Source organism: Trichechus manatus, unplaced genomic scaffold, assembly GCF_000243295.1.
Source record: "Trichechus manatus latirostris isolate Lorelei unplaced genomic scaffold, TriManLat1.0 scaffold00145, whole genome shotgun sequence".
In the NCBI taxonomy this organism is placed as follows: domain Eukaryota; kingdom Metazoa; phylum Chordata; class Mammalia; order Sirenia; family Trichechidae; genus Trichechus; species Trichechus manatus.
In genome coordinates this window covers 292047-312712 of record NW_004444081.1, presented here as the reverse complement: position 1 = coordinate 312712, position 20666 = coordinate 292047, and the positions used below count along the sequence as shown (strand labels likewise).

The following is a 20666-nucleotide window of genomic DNA, read 5'->3' as shown; positions in this document are numbered from 1 at the left end:
AAAAAAAAAAAAAAGGTTGAGAAGTTAGAGGGTTGATATGTTGTGGGGTTGTTAACCAATGTCATAAAACAACATGTGTACTTCTGTTTCATGAGAAACTATTTCTTCTATAAGCCTTCACCTGAAGCACAATAAATAAATAAATTACAAGAAAAAAAAAAATAAGAGGGCATTCCTAAGAGTAGCAGGTCATCATTATTCAATAGTGAAAACCCTTCAGAGTTAAGGGAGACACTAAATATAAACCCTGCCTAAAAAATAGTCTACAGACTCTGGGGAGTTGCCAGAAACATTTCAATCAGGAAACATGAAAGAACTCTGTAAAATATTAGCGGACAATTGGGGCGGGGTAAGTTGAAGGGGTGATGAGAGGGTTCTAAAGGATGAATAAAGAAGAGGGAAGTATATACTTCACTTTTTGTCAAACCACTTCAGACATTTTAAAACCTTTCCACTTAGATTCTAATAAAACAAGCCTTTCCCTAAGTTTCCACCAAAGCCTGGGTGCAATTTCAGCACAGTTTTATTAATGTGATATAACAAACTTTAAAAAACAAAAATGAAGTAATCAAAAGAAAAAAAAATGCTTTTTTTAAATCACGCATTTAAGCACTCAGTTTCAAAACTTACATCTGAACCCACACTTCTCATGGTACTTTGTAGGACAGGTTTAGACACGGAGAGTTTTCCATTCACTGGGGTATTCGCCACAGGGGCTGGTAGCACGTTCATCACGTGATTAGGTAGCTGTGCAGCTCCACCGGCGACAGCAAGGACTGGCTGTGGGGGAGGCAGAACTCCAGGTGCCTGGAGCTGTACCATAGCAGGCTGAGAGAGCAGAACAGTCTGACCTGCATTAAAGAAACGGAGAAAAGGAATCAGAAGGTGCACACCTACTGTGGCAGGGGAAGCAGTTCAACATTTGTGTTTCTTCTGCAGATATAACAGGTAGGGTCACACTGAAAGATTTGAAAACCAAAAAGCCAAAACCACTGCCGTCGAGTCGATTTCAACTCATAGCGACCCTACAGGACAGAGTAGAACTGCCCCATTGTGTTTCCAAGGAGTGGCTGGTGGATTCGAACTGCTGAGCTCTTAACCCACTGCGCCACCAGGGTTCCAAGGAAGGGATTTGAAACCACCAATTAAAACACGATCAATAGCACCACACATTCATGGCGACTTCTGTTTTTGTTGTGTTTTTAATGAAATCAATTAGAATCATTCCCTTTGATGTTACCATTAATGATACATTTCCATATTTCTTTTTCTCAATTATAAACATATCAAATTTGCTAAGTAATACACAGATTTCTCTAAGTATTAACCTCTGAAATGTATTAGAGGTAAATAGATTTCTCATAAATAAGAAATCTTTTACACTGAATACAGAGAACCATGTATTTTAAATTAATAGGGTTTACAAACACACACAGAACCAAAAATATACAAACAGCAACTCAATACTTAAAGAACAAAGAGCTGTAAGTATCAAAAAAAGTTAAAACAATTTGGGATGAATTTTTGGTTAATAAGCACAGTAAACACATCTATGTGTGATTTAAAATAGTCTGTAGAAAATACCAACCATGCTCCCTCCCCTCCCCAAAAAAAGGCCTACTAAATATTTTCTTAGTCTTTACATTGATCATTAGTTTAAAATTATGCTCATCTGAGGAGAATCAGTATCACTATGCTAAAGAAGACTCATACAACTCATAACACTGGTCTACTAAAAATTTTACTTGCTGCTGAATGTTTCCTTTTAGATCTGGCCAATTATATAAGGTACTGAAAGCCTCTCCTAATTTCCACAAGTGCTTGAAGCCTGTCTAGCAAAATAAAGGTACTACAGTAACAAGCAACAAAAATCCCATATAAATTTATAATTCTTCTTTAAGAATAAAAAGGCATTATATTTTCAGGCAGTTTAATGTGACCCACGTAAGACTCAGCTCAGTATTTCAAAGGATCAGAGAATACTAAAAATCAAAACAATGCTTCAGAACACCTGTTTGTTAAGAACATCTGTCTTAGCTAAAAAAGATCACTTTTACAAAAGCAAAATCTTTATGTTTCAGATGGCCTCAAAAAGCATACTAAGTAGCAGAATTCAATTAATATCATTTTATACCAGATAAATTATTAAGACGGAAATATCTAAAAAATAATTACATACATTTTTAATTTGTACAATTTACTTGGGTATAAATGATCACTAACCATTTTTATCTTGTCATTTTCCTGGGACTAACTTCTTTTACAAAATAAAAACATAAAATGGGGAAATGACTCATAAGCAGATGTAAATATGCATAAGCCAAACACGCAAATGAAAAATAATTAATACATAAAATAAATAGTATACCACCAAGTGTTAGAATTTAGTAACACTTATTTATTTTTAAGTTAAATTAAGTGTAATGACTTAAAAAAGTTTAAATGACACTTATTTAATAACACATGTGTATTTAACAGACAATCATTCTGGAACTATAAAAAGCATACTCAACATAATTGAAAACTTAAACCAGGGGTTTCCAACCCTTTTCAATGTAAGTACTCTTCTTTAATATCAAAAAATGTCATGGTCACACAAAATGATCATGGTTGCCCCCTCAGTTTCTATGAACTGAGAAAATACATGATGAGAATAGACTATTAAAAATTTAGTAATGATTTAAAATGAATTTTTAGTTTATTCATCAGAAGTGCAGCAACAAAAAATTGAAAAACAGCAGTACAGAGCTATATGAAATCAATTATTTATTAAGTCTACAGAAAATGTTTGATACAAATACGGATTTGCAGACACCTTGCAAAACATTATAGTCTACCCCTACTACCCATACCCCAGGGTCCACAGTCTACAGCTTGAGAACCACTGACTTAAACCAATACTCTGAGGAGACTACTATAGGACAGCAGTGTTCCATATCCTCTGAGTTTATAAAAGCATGATAAAAAAAAACCCCAAAAGACAAAACACTGTTCAATAAACTTCTGGGACTATTAAAAGAACAGAGGAGCTAGTAAGCATAAAAAATTAACCCACTTCAAAGAAAGCATTCTACTTCTAGCTCCAGTTACAGATGTAAAGCATTGGCAGATAACACAGCAATTAACATGCAGATGGTTTTGTAAAATTTCTTAAAGCTAATTAAGAAGAACAGTCCAAGTCTGTGCTGTCCATTGCTGAGTTATCACGTTCTCCTTCCTGAGAGAGCTGCATCACAGAGTGAGGGAGATGGAAGAATACCAAGGTAAGGTTGTATGGTCTGTATACCAAATCTGGCTCCAAGTCCTACCAGACCACTGCTGCCTCCTTTTTGTCTGTAATGCACATCAGGCCCTCTCACTCCAAAATGCCTAGCTACCATGAAACTACCTGGCAACTCTATCAAGGATCCTCTAAATAAAATGCTGCCCTTTCCATGATGGAAGTAGTCCAATGTACTCAACTTGCCAACAGGTTGCTGGCTGATCGCCCAAAGGAATGGTGCCATATCAGGGACTCACTTGGTGAGTGGAAGCCCATGTTGCTGAGCCCATGCATAACCTCCATCCCTGCCACCATGGTCACTTTGTTCATGACCCCATTGGGCATGACAGAAGTGGCTGGGGAAAGAGGATGACTGGTTTCCACAGAATGTGTCATCCTATCCACTTGATTATTAAAATCCTCCTATGCCTTTGGTGAGCATTCACATGAGACACAAATATCTTCACTTCTCTGGCCCATTCAGAGAGGTCTATCATCATACCTCTTCCCCATACCTCCTTGTCACCAATTTTCCAATCAAGTTCCTTCTAAGTCCCTGACCATGTAGACAAACCATGGGCCACATCCCACAAATCAGTATACAATTGCACATCTGGCCATTTCTCTTTCCAGGCAAAGTAACCAACCAGATGCACTTCTCGAAGTTCTGCCTATTGGGAAGATTTCCCTTCACCACTGTCCTTCAGGGAGATTCCAGAAAGGGGCTGCAGTGCTGTCACTGACCACTTTCACATGTGCCTGCACATCGTGCAGAACCATGTGTAACCCAGCACAAGTCTTATCTTCCTCAGTCAAATGAGTGTAAGAAACTCCCAGGAGGCCACAAGTGCAGACTGGGAGAAGGCAGGTAATGGGACAGGAGTGACTCAATGGAATTTAGTGGCTCAGTGTCCCCAGGTTCCTAATTATCTGCCCATATGTCCCCATCCCAAGTTTCAGGATCCCATTTCTTCCCAATCAGTGCCCTCACTTTAACTTCAGACACCATTCAAGTTTGGAAATTCATTTGGTGTTATAATTCAGTTACTCTCATGATTAAGACCCTGGGTTTGGTTTTCGGCAATATCAGCCATTAGAGTGACAGAATGGATTAAAAAAACAGGATCCATCAATATGCTGTCTACAAGAGACAGAAACAAAGACAAAAAAATATTAAAAATCAAAGGATGTTAAAAATATACAAGCAAACAGCAACCAAAACAGGAGTGGCAATACTAATCTCAGATAAATTAGACGTTAAAACAAAATCTACGATTCAAGACAAGGAAGGACATTATATAATGATTCAAGGGACAATCCACGATGAAGACATAACTATAATACATATCTATGCACCCAATGACAGGGCTCCAAAATACATTTAAAAAAAACTCTAACAGCACTGAAAAGAGAAATTGACAGTTCCACCGTAATAGTAGGAGACTTCAACAAACCACTCTTGGTAAAGGACAGAACATCTAGAAAGAAACTCAGCAAAGATACAGGAAATCTAAAGGCCACACTCAACCAACATGACCTCACAGACATACATAGAACACTCCATCCAACAGCAGGAAAGTACACATTCTTTACCAATGCACATGGAACATTTTCCAGAATAGTCCACATCTCAGGCCACAAAGCAACCCTCAACAAAATCCAAAACACTGAGATAATACAAAATATTCTCTGATCACAATGCCATTAAAGTAGAAATTAATTAACAGGAAGAACAAGGGAAAAAAATCAAATACATGGAAACTGAATAACACCTTGCTTAAAAACCATGGGGTAATAGAAGAAATCAAAGAGGGAATAAAAAAATTCCTAGAATCAAACAAGAATGAAAACACATCATACCAAAATCTTTGGGACACAGCAAAGGCAGTGGGCTCAGAGATCAATTTATAAGAAGAGACCCACACATCAAAAAGGAAGAAAAGGACAAAATCAAAACATTAGCTATACAACTTGAACAATTAGAAAGAGAACAGCAAAGAAGCCTACAGCCACCAGAAGAAAGGAAATCATAAAGATCAGAGCAGAAATAAACAGAAGAGAATATAAAAACAATAGAATCAACAAAACCAAAAGTTGGTTCTTTAAAAGGTCAACAAAATCAAGAAACCACTGGCCAAACTGACAAAAGAAAAACAGGAGAGGACACAAATAACCCAAATAAAAAATGAAATGGGGGACATTACAACAGACCCAACTGAAATAAAAGGGATCATAACACAGTACTGTGAAAAACTATACTCCAACAAATTTGAAAACCTAGAGGAAACGGAGAAATTTCTAGAAACACATTACCTATCTAAACTAACACAAACTGAGGTGAAAAATCTGAACTGATCCATAACAAGAGAAGAGGCTGAAAAGGTAATTAAAAAAAAAAAAAAAAAAACTCCCAACAAAAAAAAGCTATGGCCCAGATGACTTCACTGGAGAATTCTACCAAACATTCAGAGAAGAACTTGCACCAGTTCCACTCAAACTATTTCAGAACATAGAAAAGGAAGGGATACTTCCAAATTCATTCCATGAAGCCAGCATAATCCTGATACCAAAACCAGGCAAAGACACCACAAGAAAAGAAAACTACAGACCAATATCTCTCATGAAAATAGATGCAAAAATTCTCAACATTTAGCCAAAAGAACTCAGCAACATATCAAAAAAATAATATGCTACAATCAAGTGAGATTCATACCAGGTATGCAAGGATGGTTCAACATTAGAAAATCAATCAACGTAACCCACCACATAAACAAGAAAGAATCACAAGATCATCTCAATTGACACAGAAAAGGTATTCAATAGAGTCCAACATCCATTCCTCATAAAAACTCTCTGTAACATAGGAATAGAAGGGAAATTCCTCAACATAATAAAGGGCATCTGTATAAAACCAACAGCCAACATCATTCTCAATGGAGAGAGGCTAAAAGCATTCCCCCCGAGAAACAGAACAAGACAAGTATGCCCTTTATCACCATTCCTATTTAGCACTGTGCTGGAACTACTACCTAGAGCTCTAAGAGAAGAAAAAGAAATAAAGGGCATCCAAATTGATAAGGAAGAAGTAAAACTATCCCTATTTGCTGATGATATGATACTATACATAGAAAACCCAAATGACTCCACAAGAAAACTACTGGAACTAATAGAAAGATTCAGCACAGTAGCAGGATACAAGACAAACATACAAAAATCAGTTGGATTCCTATATACCAATAAAGAGAATGAGAAAAAGGAAATCAGGAAAGCAACACCATTTATAATAGCCCCTAATAAAATAAAACACTTAGGAATAAATCTAACCAGGGAAGTAAAAGACCTATACAAAGAAAACCACAAAACACTACTGCAAGAAACCAAAAGAGATCTACATAAATGGAAAAACATACCATGTTCATGGATAGGTGGACTCAACATTGTGAAAATGTCAATTCTACCCAAAGCAATCTACAAATACAATGCAGTCCCAATCCAAATACCAATAGCATTCTATAAAGAGATGGAAAAACTAATCATTAACTTTATATGGAAAGGAAAGAGGCCCCGGATAAGTATAGCATTATTGAAGAAAAAAATAAAGTAGGAAGACTCATATGATCTGACCTCAGAACCTACTACACAGCTACAGTAGTCAAAACAGCCTGGTACTGGTACAACAACAGATGCATTGACTAATGGAACAGAATTGAGAACCCAGATGTAAATCCATCCACCTAAGGTCACCTGATCTTTGACAAAGGACCAAAATCTATTAAATGAGGAAAAGACAGTCTTTTTAACAAATGATGCTGGCAAAACTAGGTGTCCATCTTTAAAAAAATGAAACAGACTCATACCTCATACCATATACAAAAACTAATTCAAAATAGATCAAAGGCCTAAATATAACACCAAAAACTGTAAAAAGTATAGAAGAAAAAACAGGATCAATGCTAGAAGCCCTAATACACGGCATAAACAGCACATAAACCATAACTAGCAACACACAAACACTAGAAGATAAGCTAGATAACTGGGATCGTCTAAAAATTAAACACTTATGCTCGTCAAAAGACTTCACCAAAAGAGTAAAAAGAGAACCTACAGACTGTGCAATAATTTCGGGCTATGACAAATCCGACAAAGGTCTAATCTCTAAAATCTACAGGAAAATCCAACATCTCTACAACAAAAAGACAATCCAATTAAAAAACAGGCAAAAGATATGAACAGACACTTCACCAAAGAAGACATTCAGGCAGCTAACCAGACACATGAGGAAATGCTAGTGATCACTAGCCATTAGAGAAATGCAAATCAAAACTACAATGAGACACTATCTCATCTGGACATTACTGGCACAAAAAAAAAACAAAACAGAAAATAACAAATGTTGGATAGACTGCAGAGAGACTGAAACTCTTAAGCTCTGCTGGTGGGAATGTAAAATGGTACAACCAGTTTGGAAAATGATATGGCGCTTCCTTAAAAAGCTAGAAATAGAAATACCATACGATCCAGCAATCCTACTCCTAGGAATATAACCTAGAGAAATAAGAGCTGTCATACGAATAGACATATGCACACATGTTCACTGCAGCATTATTCACAATAGCAAAAAGATGGAAACAACCTAAGTGCCCATCAAAATATGAACGGATAAACAAACTATGGTACATACACACAATGGAATACTACGTAACGATAAAGAACAATGATGAATCTGCAGAACATCTCACAACATGGATGAACCTGGAGGGCATTATGCTGAGTGAAATAGTCAATCACAAAAGGACAAAATATTGTATGAGATCACTACTATAAAAACTCATGAAAAGGTTTACACACAAAAAGAAATATTCTTTGATGGTTACGAGGGAGGGGAGGGATGGGGATGGAAAAACACTAAATAGACAACAGATAAGTGGTAACTTTGGTGAAGGGTAAGACAGTACACAATACCATGGAAGTCAGCACAACTTGACCAAAGCAAGGTCACAGAAACTTCATAGACACACCCAAACTCCCTGAGAGACTGAATTACTGGGCTAAGCGCCGGGGACCATGTTCTCCTGGGACATCTAGCTCAACTGGCATGACATAGTTTATAAGGAAAATGTTCTACATCCGACTTTGGTGAGTAGCGTCTGGGGTCTTAAAACCTTGTAAGTGGCCATCTAAGATACTCCACTGGTCCCACCCCTGACTGGAGCAAGGGAAAATGAAGAAAACCAAAGACACAAGGGAAAGATTAGTCCAAAGGACTAATGGACCACAACTACCACAGCCTCCACCAGACTGAGTCCAGCACAACTAGATGGTACCCAGCTACCACACCGACTGCTCTGACAGGGATCACAATACAGGGTGCCAGACAGAGCTAGAGAAAAATGTAGAACAAAATTCTAACTCACAAAGAAAAAACAGACTTACTGGTCTGACAGAGACTGGAGCAACCCCGAGAGTATGGCCTCTGACACCCTTTTAACTCAGTAATGAAGTCACTCCTGAGGTTCACCCTTCAGTCAAAGATTAGACAGGCCCATAAAACAAAATGAGACCAAATGGGCACACCAGCCCAGGGCAAGGACAAGAAGGCAAGCGGGGACAGGAAAGCTGGTAATGGGGAACCCAAGGTCGAGAAGGGGAAAGTGTTGAATGTCGTGGGGTTGACAACCAATGTCACAAAACAATATGTGTATTAATTGTTTAATGAGAAACTAATTTGCTCTGTAAGCTTTCATTTAAAGTACAATAAAAAAAATCACTAAGAAAAATCCACTCTAATAAATGAATCAAAGACATAGAGGAAAAAAAAAATCAGTTTTGTTCCTACAAGAAATAAGGCTTTCTTTCAGGGTACAAGTGGCAACTCTGACATCTTGTATGCGATGCTGGAGTGGTGACTCTGAAGGCCTGGGCTCATCTCTTTCTTTCACCACTTTGCCTAGTGAAAGTAGGACCAATCAACCAGCCTCCCTATACTTCTCATTCTGACAATATTGTAGAAAAGTATCAAATATGTAATCATCCAGAGCCTTGTTTCTCAAATATCTGATCCACTGGAGGTGATATTTTGCGTATTTCTATTGCCACCTCACACCATGGATTAGCAGTGCCCTCTTTAGTACTAGAGGCAGAGCCATTAGCGCCTTTAAGACTAGCCAGACTTGAGAACCAATTCAGAAAACTTATCTTTATGATTTTGTTCCTCTAGAACCACTCTCAGTACCAAATATTCTAGGCAAGTTTAGATGCAAGACAGAATGGGGGAAAACAACTAAATTTCTATTACAATGGGTTCAAGCAAAGGAACAAAAACTCTCCTGGTGACTTGCTAAACATTGATCTGCTAGATGCTGACCAGATGACAAACCTGCAATGTAAAGATTGGGGTCTTAAACAGTTAACAGCTGAACACAGTTACTACTGTTTCTAGTGTGGAAACAGTTCAAAAGAACACTCCAAAAGGCTCTTTATCCATGTCAGCATGTTCAAAATCCTCTTTGGCATTACACGCAAATCCTCCTTAATGGAACGCGGCTGGATTCAATGCTGAATACTCTTGACTATGTATTACTCACTGATTTTGACAGTCCTTCCTTTTCAACTGTCTTCAAAGATTTCAATCTATGTATCAAACATGTATTGAATGCCTACTTTAAGTAAAGCGGTATAGTTGTGTGACTTTGAGCAAATTATTTCTCTTAGTTTTCTCACATGTAAAAGGGAGATAATAACAGCATCTCTCCTTGATATAAGGTTTAAGTAGAATAATGCACTTAGAACAGTGTCTGGCACACAGTAAAGAGTTTAAAGATTAGCCATTATTATTACTATTACTATTTATCTCCTTTTCTATAGAGTAATAGCTTTCATAAAAGCATTAAAACCAAAAAAACATACCCGTTGCCGTCGAGTCAATTCTGACTCATAGTGAACCTACAGGACAGAGGAGAACTACCCCATAGGGTTTCCAAGGAGCAGCTGGTGGATTCAAACCGCTGACCTTTGGGTTAGCAGCCTAGCAGCCGAATGCTTAACCACCTCACATTACATGTCATTATTTCATTAGTTCTCACAGTCACTGCTATTTAACTATGTAAATCTGTTAATGCCCCAAATAGACTGTGAAGTTCTTGAAAATAAATGCATCTCATCATTTTTTTAGAAGCAATATACTATAGAGATTAATTACATAGCCTCTGATCCACATCACCTGAGCTCAAGTTCTGGCTCTACCTCTTACTAGCAGAGTGCTGGGCAAGTTATTTTACCAGTATTCCCCACTTCAATAATTTGTACCATCATCCATCCCAAAGCCTAAGATAAAAATATGGAAATCATCCTAGATCCTTTCTCTATTCCTCCTCCCACTTCCATATCATCCAGTTATCAAGTCCTATGATTCTACACTTTTAACATCTCCACCCTCCATCTTTCACTGATATCCCAGGATTTTATCACCTTTTACCTGCACTAGTCATAACAGTCTTAAAGAATGTATAGGATTTAAGTGTGCTGTTTTTGTTTGACCAAAATGGTGCCATCGAGTCAACTCTGATTCAATGAGTCCATGTGACAGAGTAAGACTGTCCTGCAGGGTTTTCTTGGCTGTAATCTTCACAGAAGTAGATTGCTAAGTTCTTCTCCTGTGGAACAGCTAGGTGGGTTCGAACTGCCAACTTTTTGATTAGCAGCTGAGCGCTTAACCATTTGTGCCACCAGGGCTCCTTGGATTTAGGTATTAGTAGGCAAAAGACGTTCCCAGCAGGCAGACTGATGTGAGTCAAGAAAATAGGAAAAATGAGAGAATTCAACAATGACCAGATTAGTTAGGCTAGAAGATGGGGTTTATAGAAAGAGGTGATATATAATGTAAAATTAGAAACCTAACTGGAGCCAAACTGTGGAGAGTTTTACATAACAAGTTAGAGATTTTGAACTTAATCTTACACGAATTACTCCTTTTTTAATGGTAAAATACATACTACTGGTACTGGCATCGACAGAATGCCTCTCCTATATTTCCCTTCCTCCTCCCTCCCAATTCTCAAAAAAAAGAAGACTAATCTAGTGGCATCACAAGCTGTTTCACACCAGGAGGAGGGACGCAAATCAAGATCATCAGCACATACCTCCACTCTCCAACTTTTTCATTTCCATTTCTGACGCCAGCCATCCTCTCCATGGCACTCTCTACTTCTCTGCTGCATTCGATAATTTGTTGTAATGGCCACACAGAACTCATAGACATACTCACGATCATATGGTTTATTGGGGAAGTAACAGGCTACAACTCGGGATCAGGATCAACTTGGAAGTAACAGACTACAACTAAGATACAACTCAGGAGATAGGATACAGTTCTTCAATCAGGACAGCTTCCAAACAAGACAGCTCTCAGCTTCTTCTCGGCCATCCCCACAGGCAGGCAGCCCCTCTCTTGGCTGTGCCCGCAGGCGGCACTTCTCTCAGCTGTGTCCACCGCTGGGACTTCTCCTGGCCTCTGTCCTGCTCGGGCAAGCGTACAGCTCTTTAGCTCCACTGACACGTGCCTGGAGGAACCCCACTCCACCAGCAAGCCTCCTGCCCAAAAGCGCTCAGCTCTTTCTCACTCCATGGGTTGGCAAGACCACTGCAGCTGCCTCGTGCTGGTCTCCTGGTTCCTGCCACTGCCACTCATACTGCTGCCACCATTTCTCTGCCACCGGGCTCTGCTGTGCTTGCTGCCACTTTTTGCCATTTCTTATTGTCTTGCGCGGTCTCCAGCGTTACAGCTCTTTTTCCTGTGTCTAGGAGGTTCTCAGCACAGGGACTTCAAATCCAAAGGGCGCAGTATGCTCCAGACTCTTCTTGATGGTAGTGAGGTCCCCCTCAACCTTTGTGGGATTGGCCCCTATGTAATCAGACACCTTGTCAATTTCAAGGCATGGTCCTCCCACCGGGACCATGAACTAACCAATCCCCTCAGTAAGCCACAGTCACTTATTTGCATAGTAATCAACCAATTCTCACAAGGTCACATAATCTTATTGGGTGGCTTTACATATCCTATTTGCATAGCAGACTAACCAATCCCTGCAAGGTGTATAAAAACAGACCAATCACAGGGCAGGCTGCAATCCAGCCAATTGTTTTTGGCAAAATTATAAACCCAAGTAGAAGGACCATATCTAAAAGAGAAACCCACTGCACCACAAAGACACACATATAAATCTGCATGTTATGTATATAATAATGTCACCTCTCTAGATTGTACTATGAAAACAGACAAGGTGTAGTACCTAACATTAGCTCACAAAAAAAAAAAAAATAAGTACAGTCTTCGGTTTATGAGAAAGCACTGAAGTTCTGAATAATCAATGATTCAGGTTTCTAGAACTAACAAACTAACTGCTCAGAAAAGAAGAGTTTGTCTTCTTGCTATAAGTAAGAACTTCCATCACTCAAATATAGCCAATCGTCTACCATGATGAAATTCTTAGGAACACCCCCTGCTGCTTTGTACACTAGTCATATTAATGACAGGCTTTTAGTTTTATAGATACGTTTTAAGCAATAGCTCATGGGAACTATAATGAGGTTTTTCACAAGTTTAAATTCTTAGCCTTTAGGAAGACACAGACCCTTTTCAGAACCTGATGAAAGTTTTGGAGGCTCTTCCTAGAAAAATCTACATATGAACGTACACCAAATTTTGCACTTAATTTCAAGAATTCATGAACCCTTAGCACCCATTTACAGATCATAAGAATCCTTCTTATACAAGATTGGTGTTTTTCATATATGAAGGACAGCAGTTTTGATCGTGCAAAGGGAGGGCAAGCATTTCAAACTGTTTTGGGTTTTGTGGGGGTTTTTTTGGTAGGGACTGATGGATTTTCATGGATCCATCCACTCCTTCACCTTGCTGTTCTTTTTATCAATGTCATATGACCATGGAACAGAGCAAAGGTAATAAAGAATCTGGGAATCAAATTTATGACCTTGCCCTGTTAAAACCATGCTCCAAATAAATGAGCTCACTATCCATAGCTGGAAACATAACCATAAAAGCAAATGTAACATTGGTATTTAGTTACAACCCATAACCCATTTACACCTGGGCCTACCCTATGTCAACAAGCTAAATCCAGAGACAGAATCCTGCACAAGGTTTCTTGTACTCATGTGTATAGATATCAGTCTGAGTTCAATGATGAATAATCTGCCTAAGAGATCTCTATGTCCAAATGTTTTCTATATCTGAACAGTAACAAATCCTCAAACTTGAACTTTCAACAGTGACCTAAACTTCTTGTAGAATTATAGGCATGTGAGGCCATCTGGTGGACAAAATATAGAAACACACAACTTCTTAGGTAGTTCAAGGCAGAGTTCAGGTCTCCTTAGAAGGACGCAGGTCTCCTCCTAATGCCCAAGTTCAATATCTTGTTTACCAAACAACGTGGCCTTATCAGAGATTATGAGCCTGATTCTATTGCCAAAACACACATCTTAGACCTGAAACAGACCATATTATTTTAAAGGTTCATCTCTTCATTTAAAAAAAAAAAAAAAAAAAAACTCCACAGCCACAAAAAGCTCATAATAAAATGAAACCAAGAAAGTTTCCCAAATTTTCTTCTTCATTAGAAGTGGTTACTTGAAACCAAAAGCCTTAGAGACATGTATTTCCATATTAAAACTCAAGAAAAAAGGATTGATCTGGATATCTCTCTCCCTTATTAGGACCAATCAACAGTTGCCATTTAAGTCAGCTCTGACTCGTGGTGATCCCATATATGTCAGAGTAGAACTGTGCTCTATAGGGTTTTCTGTGGCTGATTTTTCAGAAGTAGACTGCCAGGTCTCTCTTCCGTACCTCTGGGTGGACTCGAACCTCCAACTTTTCAGTTAGCAGCCAAGCATGTTAACCGTTCACACCACCCAGGGATTTCTTGTTAGGACAGGAACTATGTATTAGTCATGTCTGCAACAGACTCAGAGCCAAGGATAATTCCTGACACACAGCACATGCTTAGAAATTATAACCTGAATTAAATCTTATGACACAAGCCTCACTGCTCTCCAATTAAATATATATATTTAAAAAAAAAAAAACCCACTTCCATCAAGTCAATTCCAACTCATAGCAATCCTACAGGGCCAAACAGAACTGCCTGCCCCAGAGGATTTCCAAGGCTGTAATCTTTACAGAATTTAGACTGCCACATTTTTCTTCCTCAGAGCAGCTGGTGGGTTCAACCACCTTCTGGTTAGCAGTCAAGTACTTTAACCACTGCGCCATCAGAGCTCCTTCCAATTAAATATACACAGCCTCATATCCACTCAGGTACCTGTAGTGGGTGCAGGTTGTATACTGATAATCGGCTGTTGTTTTGCCAGTGGCATAAGTGTTGGTAGTGTCTGAATAATGATGGCTTTCGCTGGAACGCTGGAGTTGGTTTGAGTCTTGGGTGTTGCTGGAAGCAATAAAGGCTTGGGCTGAATTGAAGGTTTTGAATTCATCTGAATTTTTTTCTTTGGAGTCAGTCCATTATCTGGAGAAAAACAAAACAAACCACAAATCAATCTGAAGGTAATTAGACGAATCACAGAAAATGGATTCTACTGCACACCTTTCTCTACACATTATCTTGACCTCTGAGTAAATATCTTTAACTTAAACTTAAGCATAGCTACTCTGTACCCTACTGGACTAAAGAAAAGCCATGAATCTGAGGCCTTCCTTTTGGATCAAGCATGAAGCTTTGGGAAGAGAACACATGAACAGGCGAAATAGCTAAAATTACTGAATAAAGCCTAAAGATGATGAATAAGGTAACAAATGTCCCAGCCGAAAAGCCCTCACACCCAATACCTGAAACTTTAGAATCTCCCCTGAAGACTAGGGGACCTAAGTCTATTTTAAACTATTTTCTACCTATAAAAACAGAGACAACCAAAGAAGATTATTTCTTCCCTTTCCTCTCCACACTGAATCATCCATTAAAAAAAAAAAAATTAGGTTCACTAATTTTAAAACAGCAAGCAGTTTAATAAACAATTAATGCTTAAGCTAACATTTTCTTTTAAGAAATAGAACCTAAACTCAGTCTAAAAAAAGTAATAACAGAAGTTAGGAGATGGAATAATACCAGTTTTGTTCTTAGGACTAATAACGGGCTTGTCTTCCTTCAGGAGCTCTGCTGAGGAGGGGCTATTAGAGCCTTCACTATATAAGGAAAGGGGAGACATCTGGGAACTAGAAGACAAATCCAACTCCTCCTGTAGCAAAATAAAACACAAAACAAATTCATGCAGAAGAGCACCATCCTTGAATAGCAAAGTGCTTAGAAAGAGAGGCAAGACCCATATGTAAACAGAGAAACACTTCAAGGCATCTTCAAGGCAAAGGTGTGATGTATTACAGGCTAAATCTATATATTAAGTACTAAGAGGCTGAATAAATCAACATTATCCATCAATACTAAAGAAAAAATAACTTAAAATACAGAGTATGTCTATGCCATCATCTTATATCAAAGATATGAACCACTGATTTGCTTCTACATTTCCTCCCACAAACTTTTTATCTTGTTTGATTCCTAGTCATACAAACATTTAGTATCATTACAAAGCTACAGTTAAAATATCGATATACTTTCCTCACAATCTCTTTTATTCAGTCAAACAAGAAACTTAAAGCTCAAAGAAACATAAACACTGAAAGGAGCATTTTCTTTCATCTAATGAGTGAATTGATAATGTAGAGATATATAATATTAATATTTTCCATAAGGCTTTTTAGCATTTTTGGTGGAGCTGCCTCATTTTGTTAAAATAAAGAAACTTACCACAGGGTAAAAGTAGTATTTCAACTCAAAGAGAAAAAGATGGCATATACAATAACAGAATGGGCATAATCTCTACTTTAAAATAATCTTTAAAATAATCTATAAAATTATTAGAACACTTGTTTACTCTCAGGATAATGCAGGCCCTCTTAACTCAAGAAGCTGGAAGTCAGAACTAGATGGTGCCTGGCTACCACTACTGACTGTTCTGACAGGGATCACAATAGAGGGGTCCTGGACAGAGCTGGAGAAAAATGCAGAACAAAATTCTAACTCACAAAAAAAGACCAGACTTACTGGTCTGACAGAGACTAGAGAAACCCCAAGAGTATGGCCCCTGGACACCTTTTTAACTCAGTGCTGAAGTCACTCCTGAGGTGCACCCTTCAGCCAAAGACTAGACAGGCCCATAAAACAAACAATAATACACATACCTCAACCATGTATATGAGACTAAATGGACACACCAGCCCAGGGGCAAGGATGAGAAGGCAGGAGAGGACAGAAAAGCTGGACGAATGGAAATGGGGAACCCAGGGTCGAGAAGGGGAGAGTGTTGACACATTACAGGGTTGGTAACCACAGCCACAGAACAGTATACGCATTAATTGTTTGATGAGAAACTAATTTGCTCTGTAAACTTTCACCTAAAGCACAATAAAAATAAATAAAAAACAAAACAAAAAATTAAAACATGTCATGATTCCATTTATATGAAATGTCCAGAATAGGTAAATCTATAGAAAGTAGATTAGTGGTTGCTTAGGGCTAGGGGTTACAGGGGTGTAGAGGACAATAGCTAAATGGTAGGGGGTTTATTTTTGACATGATGAAAATGTTCTAAAACTGAGTGTGGTAATGGTTGCTCATATCTGTGAATATACTAAAAAATCATTGAATTGCATACTTTAAATGGGTGAATTTTATGGTTTCTAATTATATCTCGATAAAGCCGTTAAAAATTAAAAAATTAAAATATGTTATAATGAAAAATAGACTATAAACAAAGCGAAGAGACAAAAATTGCTAAAAATGGACTGGGGTGAGAGCCCGGCATGGGGAGTTAGGAGCAAAGTGAGAAGAGCATGCACCTGGTGGGAGGGGAGGGCTGGTGTGAGATGTCTGAGCCCAAGCAGGGTGACAAGCGCATTCCCATGGGAACAGCCTGATGCAGGGGGTCAGAGCCTGGTGAGGGCATGTTAAAAGGACTTAGGAACCAGTATGAAAGGACTCCCAATGGCCAAATCCGGGACAATATAAGAATCAGAATAAGTAATTATAGTAATAGATTATAACCTGTTGAATAAAACAGGAAATCATGAGTCCATACTGATATAAACAAATAAATGAATAAATTTAAAGTTTGATGAGGAACAGGATTTTTTTACCTAGTTTTAAAGTACCTCCCCACAAAATACTTATTTATGGCAAAGGGAGAAAGAGCAGACACTGCCTTAATCAAGTGATCAAAGTGAACATCATTAGCAATATGACAAACTGAAATCATGCACCACCTACTATGATACAACGAGATGAACACAGCATCACTTCTGTGATACTCCTACCACAGATGCAAAACCTGAGTTTAATCCTGAAGAAACATCAGACAATCCCAACTGAGGGGCATTCTATAAAATAACTAGCCTCTAATCTCCAAAAGTGACAAGGTCATGAAAGTCAAGGAAGAATAAAGAACTGTTTCAGACTGAAGGAGATTAACGAGACAAGACAACCAACTACAATGTGTGATTCTGAACTGGATCCTTTTGCTAGTCTAAGGACATCTTTGGGAAAACTGGCACAATCTAAATCTAAGGATTAGATTACGGTAATGTATCGATGTTTATTTCCTGATTTTGATGGTTGTAATAAGATGGTTACAAGATATTGGGGGGGGGACCCACTAACTAGATGGCAGATACATACTAACTTTGGAGAGATAATATACAATATGCAGGAAGTCAGCAAAAGATAACCAAGGTAAAGGAAAACACTGAAAGGTACATAAGAGTAAAGGCAACAATGGTAAACAGGAATACACATACAATCCTGCAACAACAGTAATAACAAACAATAACGTATGAGTGGATACTTGGGGAGATATGTAAGCTGAACAAGGGTGGGAGGGCGTAAGGAAGTACACCCCCGTACATATATATGTGCACATGCTGCAAATATACCCAAGTATGCAACACTACCCATAGGGGACACAGTCATGAAAACTTCCTGGTCATAAACATACACCTCCTGGGACTGAGATACTGGGCTTGAGCACTAAGGACCATAGTCTCAGGGACATCTAAGTCTTAAAAGCTTGCAAGCGGCCATCTAAGATACAGTAATTGGTCTCTTCCCATCGGAGCAAGGAAGAGTGAAGAAAACAAAAGACTCAAGGAAACAAGTAGTCCAAAGGATTAATGAGCCACATGAACCACAGCCTCCACTAGTCTGAGACAAGAAGAACTAGATGGTGCCGGGCTACCACTACCAACCACTCTAACCGAGACCACAATCATAGGTCATGGACAGAGCAGGAGAGAACTGTAGAACAAAATTCAAACTCATAAATAATACCAGATTTACTGGTCTGATAGAAACTAGTGAAAACTCCAACTCTATGGCCCTTAGACACTCTTCAAATTTGGAACTGAAATCACTCCCGGAGATCACATTATAGCCATACAATAGACAGGCCTATAAAATGAACAATAACACCAGCGCAGAATATATACCTCAGAACAATCAACTATACGAGACCTAAGGGGCAGCATTTGCTCAAAAGCAAAGTTCAGCAGCAGGAAAGCTGGGCAAATGGACACAGCAAACCCAGGGAGGAAGCGGGGAGAGTGTTGACACGTTCACGGGTCTGCAACCAATGTCACAAAACAAGCTGTGAAAAAATTGTTAAATGGGAAACTAATTTGCTCTGTGAACTTTCACCTAAACAACAATAAAATGTTCAAAAAAAAAAAAAAGGCTTAATCTTGCAACTCAAAATAAAAAAAAAGAAAAGAAATATCCTTTGCTTATAGGAAACAGACTCTACAATATTTGGGGTTAATAGGGCATGAGGATGGCAACTTACTCTCAAATGGTTCAGGAGAAAAAAGATCTTTGCATTTTACTTGCAACATGTCTCTAAATTTGAGATTGTTTCAAATAAAAAATTAACATAAGAAAACAAGAATAAAAATATGAGTGAATTCTTTTATAACCTGTGAGTGGTAAAAACCCTCCTTTTGAGTGACAAAAAAACAATAAAAGGGAAGATTAATAATTCAACTACAAGAAAAAAGTATGACTGACAAAAATAAACAATATAAATAAAGCTAGAAGACAAATGACAAATTGGAGGAAAATGTTTGCAACTTATTTTACAAACTAAGGACTAATAACCCTTAAATTAACTTAAAAGTTTTGAAAAGAAAAAGACCAACACAGCCCAATGGAAAATTTGAAAAAAACATGTGAACTGAGTTTACAAAAAAGGAAGAAAAAAATAAAAAAAGGCCTGAAACATATGAACAGATGCTCAACTACACTTAAAATAAATACAAAATAAACATACTGTGTAGTGATAACAGGAACACAGACCCTCTTACATACTGCTTGTGAGAATGTAAAATTGTACAATGCCCTATAGAGGGAAATTTGGCAATATCTAGCAAAATTACGTATGTATTTACCCTAGTCTCAGAAATCCCACTTCTCAGGATATATCCTAAATATATCCTGACAAAAATATTAAGTGAGTCTAAAAAAGACTGAAAACACAAATGTTCGTCAATAAATCAATCACTGAATAAAGTATGATATAACCACACAATAAAACACTAAGCAGCTATAAAAAGGGATGAAGAAGATTCTATATTCTGACATCGGAGTTATCTCCAGGATATACTGCTAAGTTAAAAAAGCAAGGAGAAGAAGAACAGGCATATTATATAGTATGCCACCTTTTGTGTAAGAAAGGGTGGAAAAGACAATGATAGGAACCAGACTTCTCTGAGTATATCTTTTATATACTTTTTGACTTCAAAATTAAATTAAATTTTTAAAATTAAATAATTTGGAGAAACTGTGGGACCACAGAGAACTTCCAATACTGGAAATGAGAGAAAAGTTTCAGAAAGGAAGTAGTTTTTGAACTGGATCTTAGAAGTTGAGTAAGAGTTTTCCAAGTAAAGAAAAAATGGGGCTATTTCGGGCAGAAAGAAAACCATGTGCAAAAAATCTAAAAATGTGAATAGTGCCTGGCACAGTTACTGATTGAGTGGAGAGCTTAGGATACCTCAGGCAGGCGCTCTCTCAGGGCTACAGCTAAGGGAAGTGCGAAGGTAGGAAGGAATAGAGAGAAATGAGACTGGAAAGGTAAGCAGAGGCCAGATCATGAAGGGTCTAGTACACTAGAAATCTGAATTTCATCCTTGTAAGGGTTGGGAAGTCATTAAAAGATTTTAAGCAAAGGATTAACACAGTCAAATTTGTGATTCTGAAAGATCTCTCTTTGAAGACCCCTCTATCAAGAAAGGTTCAGGGAGTTGGAAGGCAAAGAGACCAGT

General features: G+C 38.0%; 1 protein-coding gene across 2 annotated transcripts in view; it reads right to left on the bottom strand.

Annotated features, from left to right (window-relative positions):
• Positions 1 to 20666, bottom strand: part of ATF6 (activating transcription factor 6) — a 284401-nt gene that overhangs the window by 243797 nt on the left and 19938 nt on the right. For both annotated transcript variants that reach the window (XM_004385747.3, XM_023740017.1), the window contains exons 5-7: positions 15406 to 15535; positions 14605 to 14808; positions 631 to 851 (exon numbers count right to left, since the gene is read on the bottom strand). In XM_004385747.3, coding sequence (XP_004385804.1) covers positions 631 to 851; positions 14605 to 14808; positions 15406 to 15535 — 555 coding nt within the window. The remainder of the gene's footprint in view (positions 1 to 630; positions 852 to 14604; positions 14809 to 15405; positions 15536 to 20666) is intronic.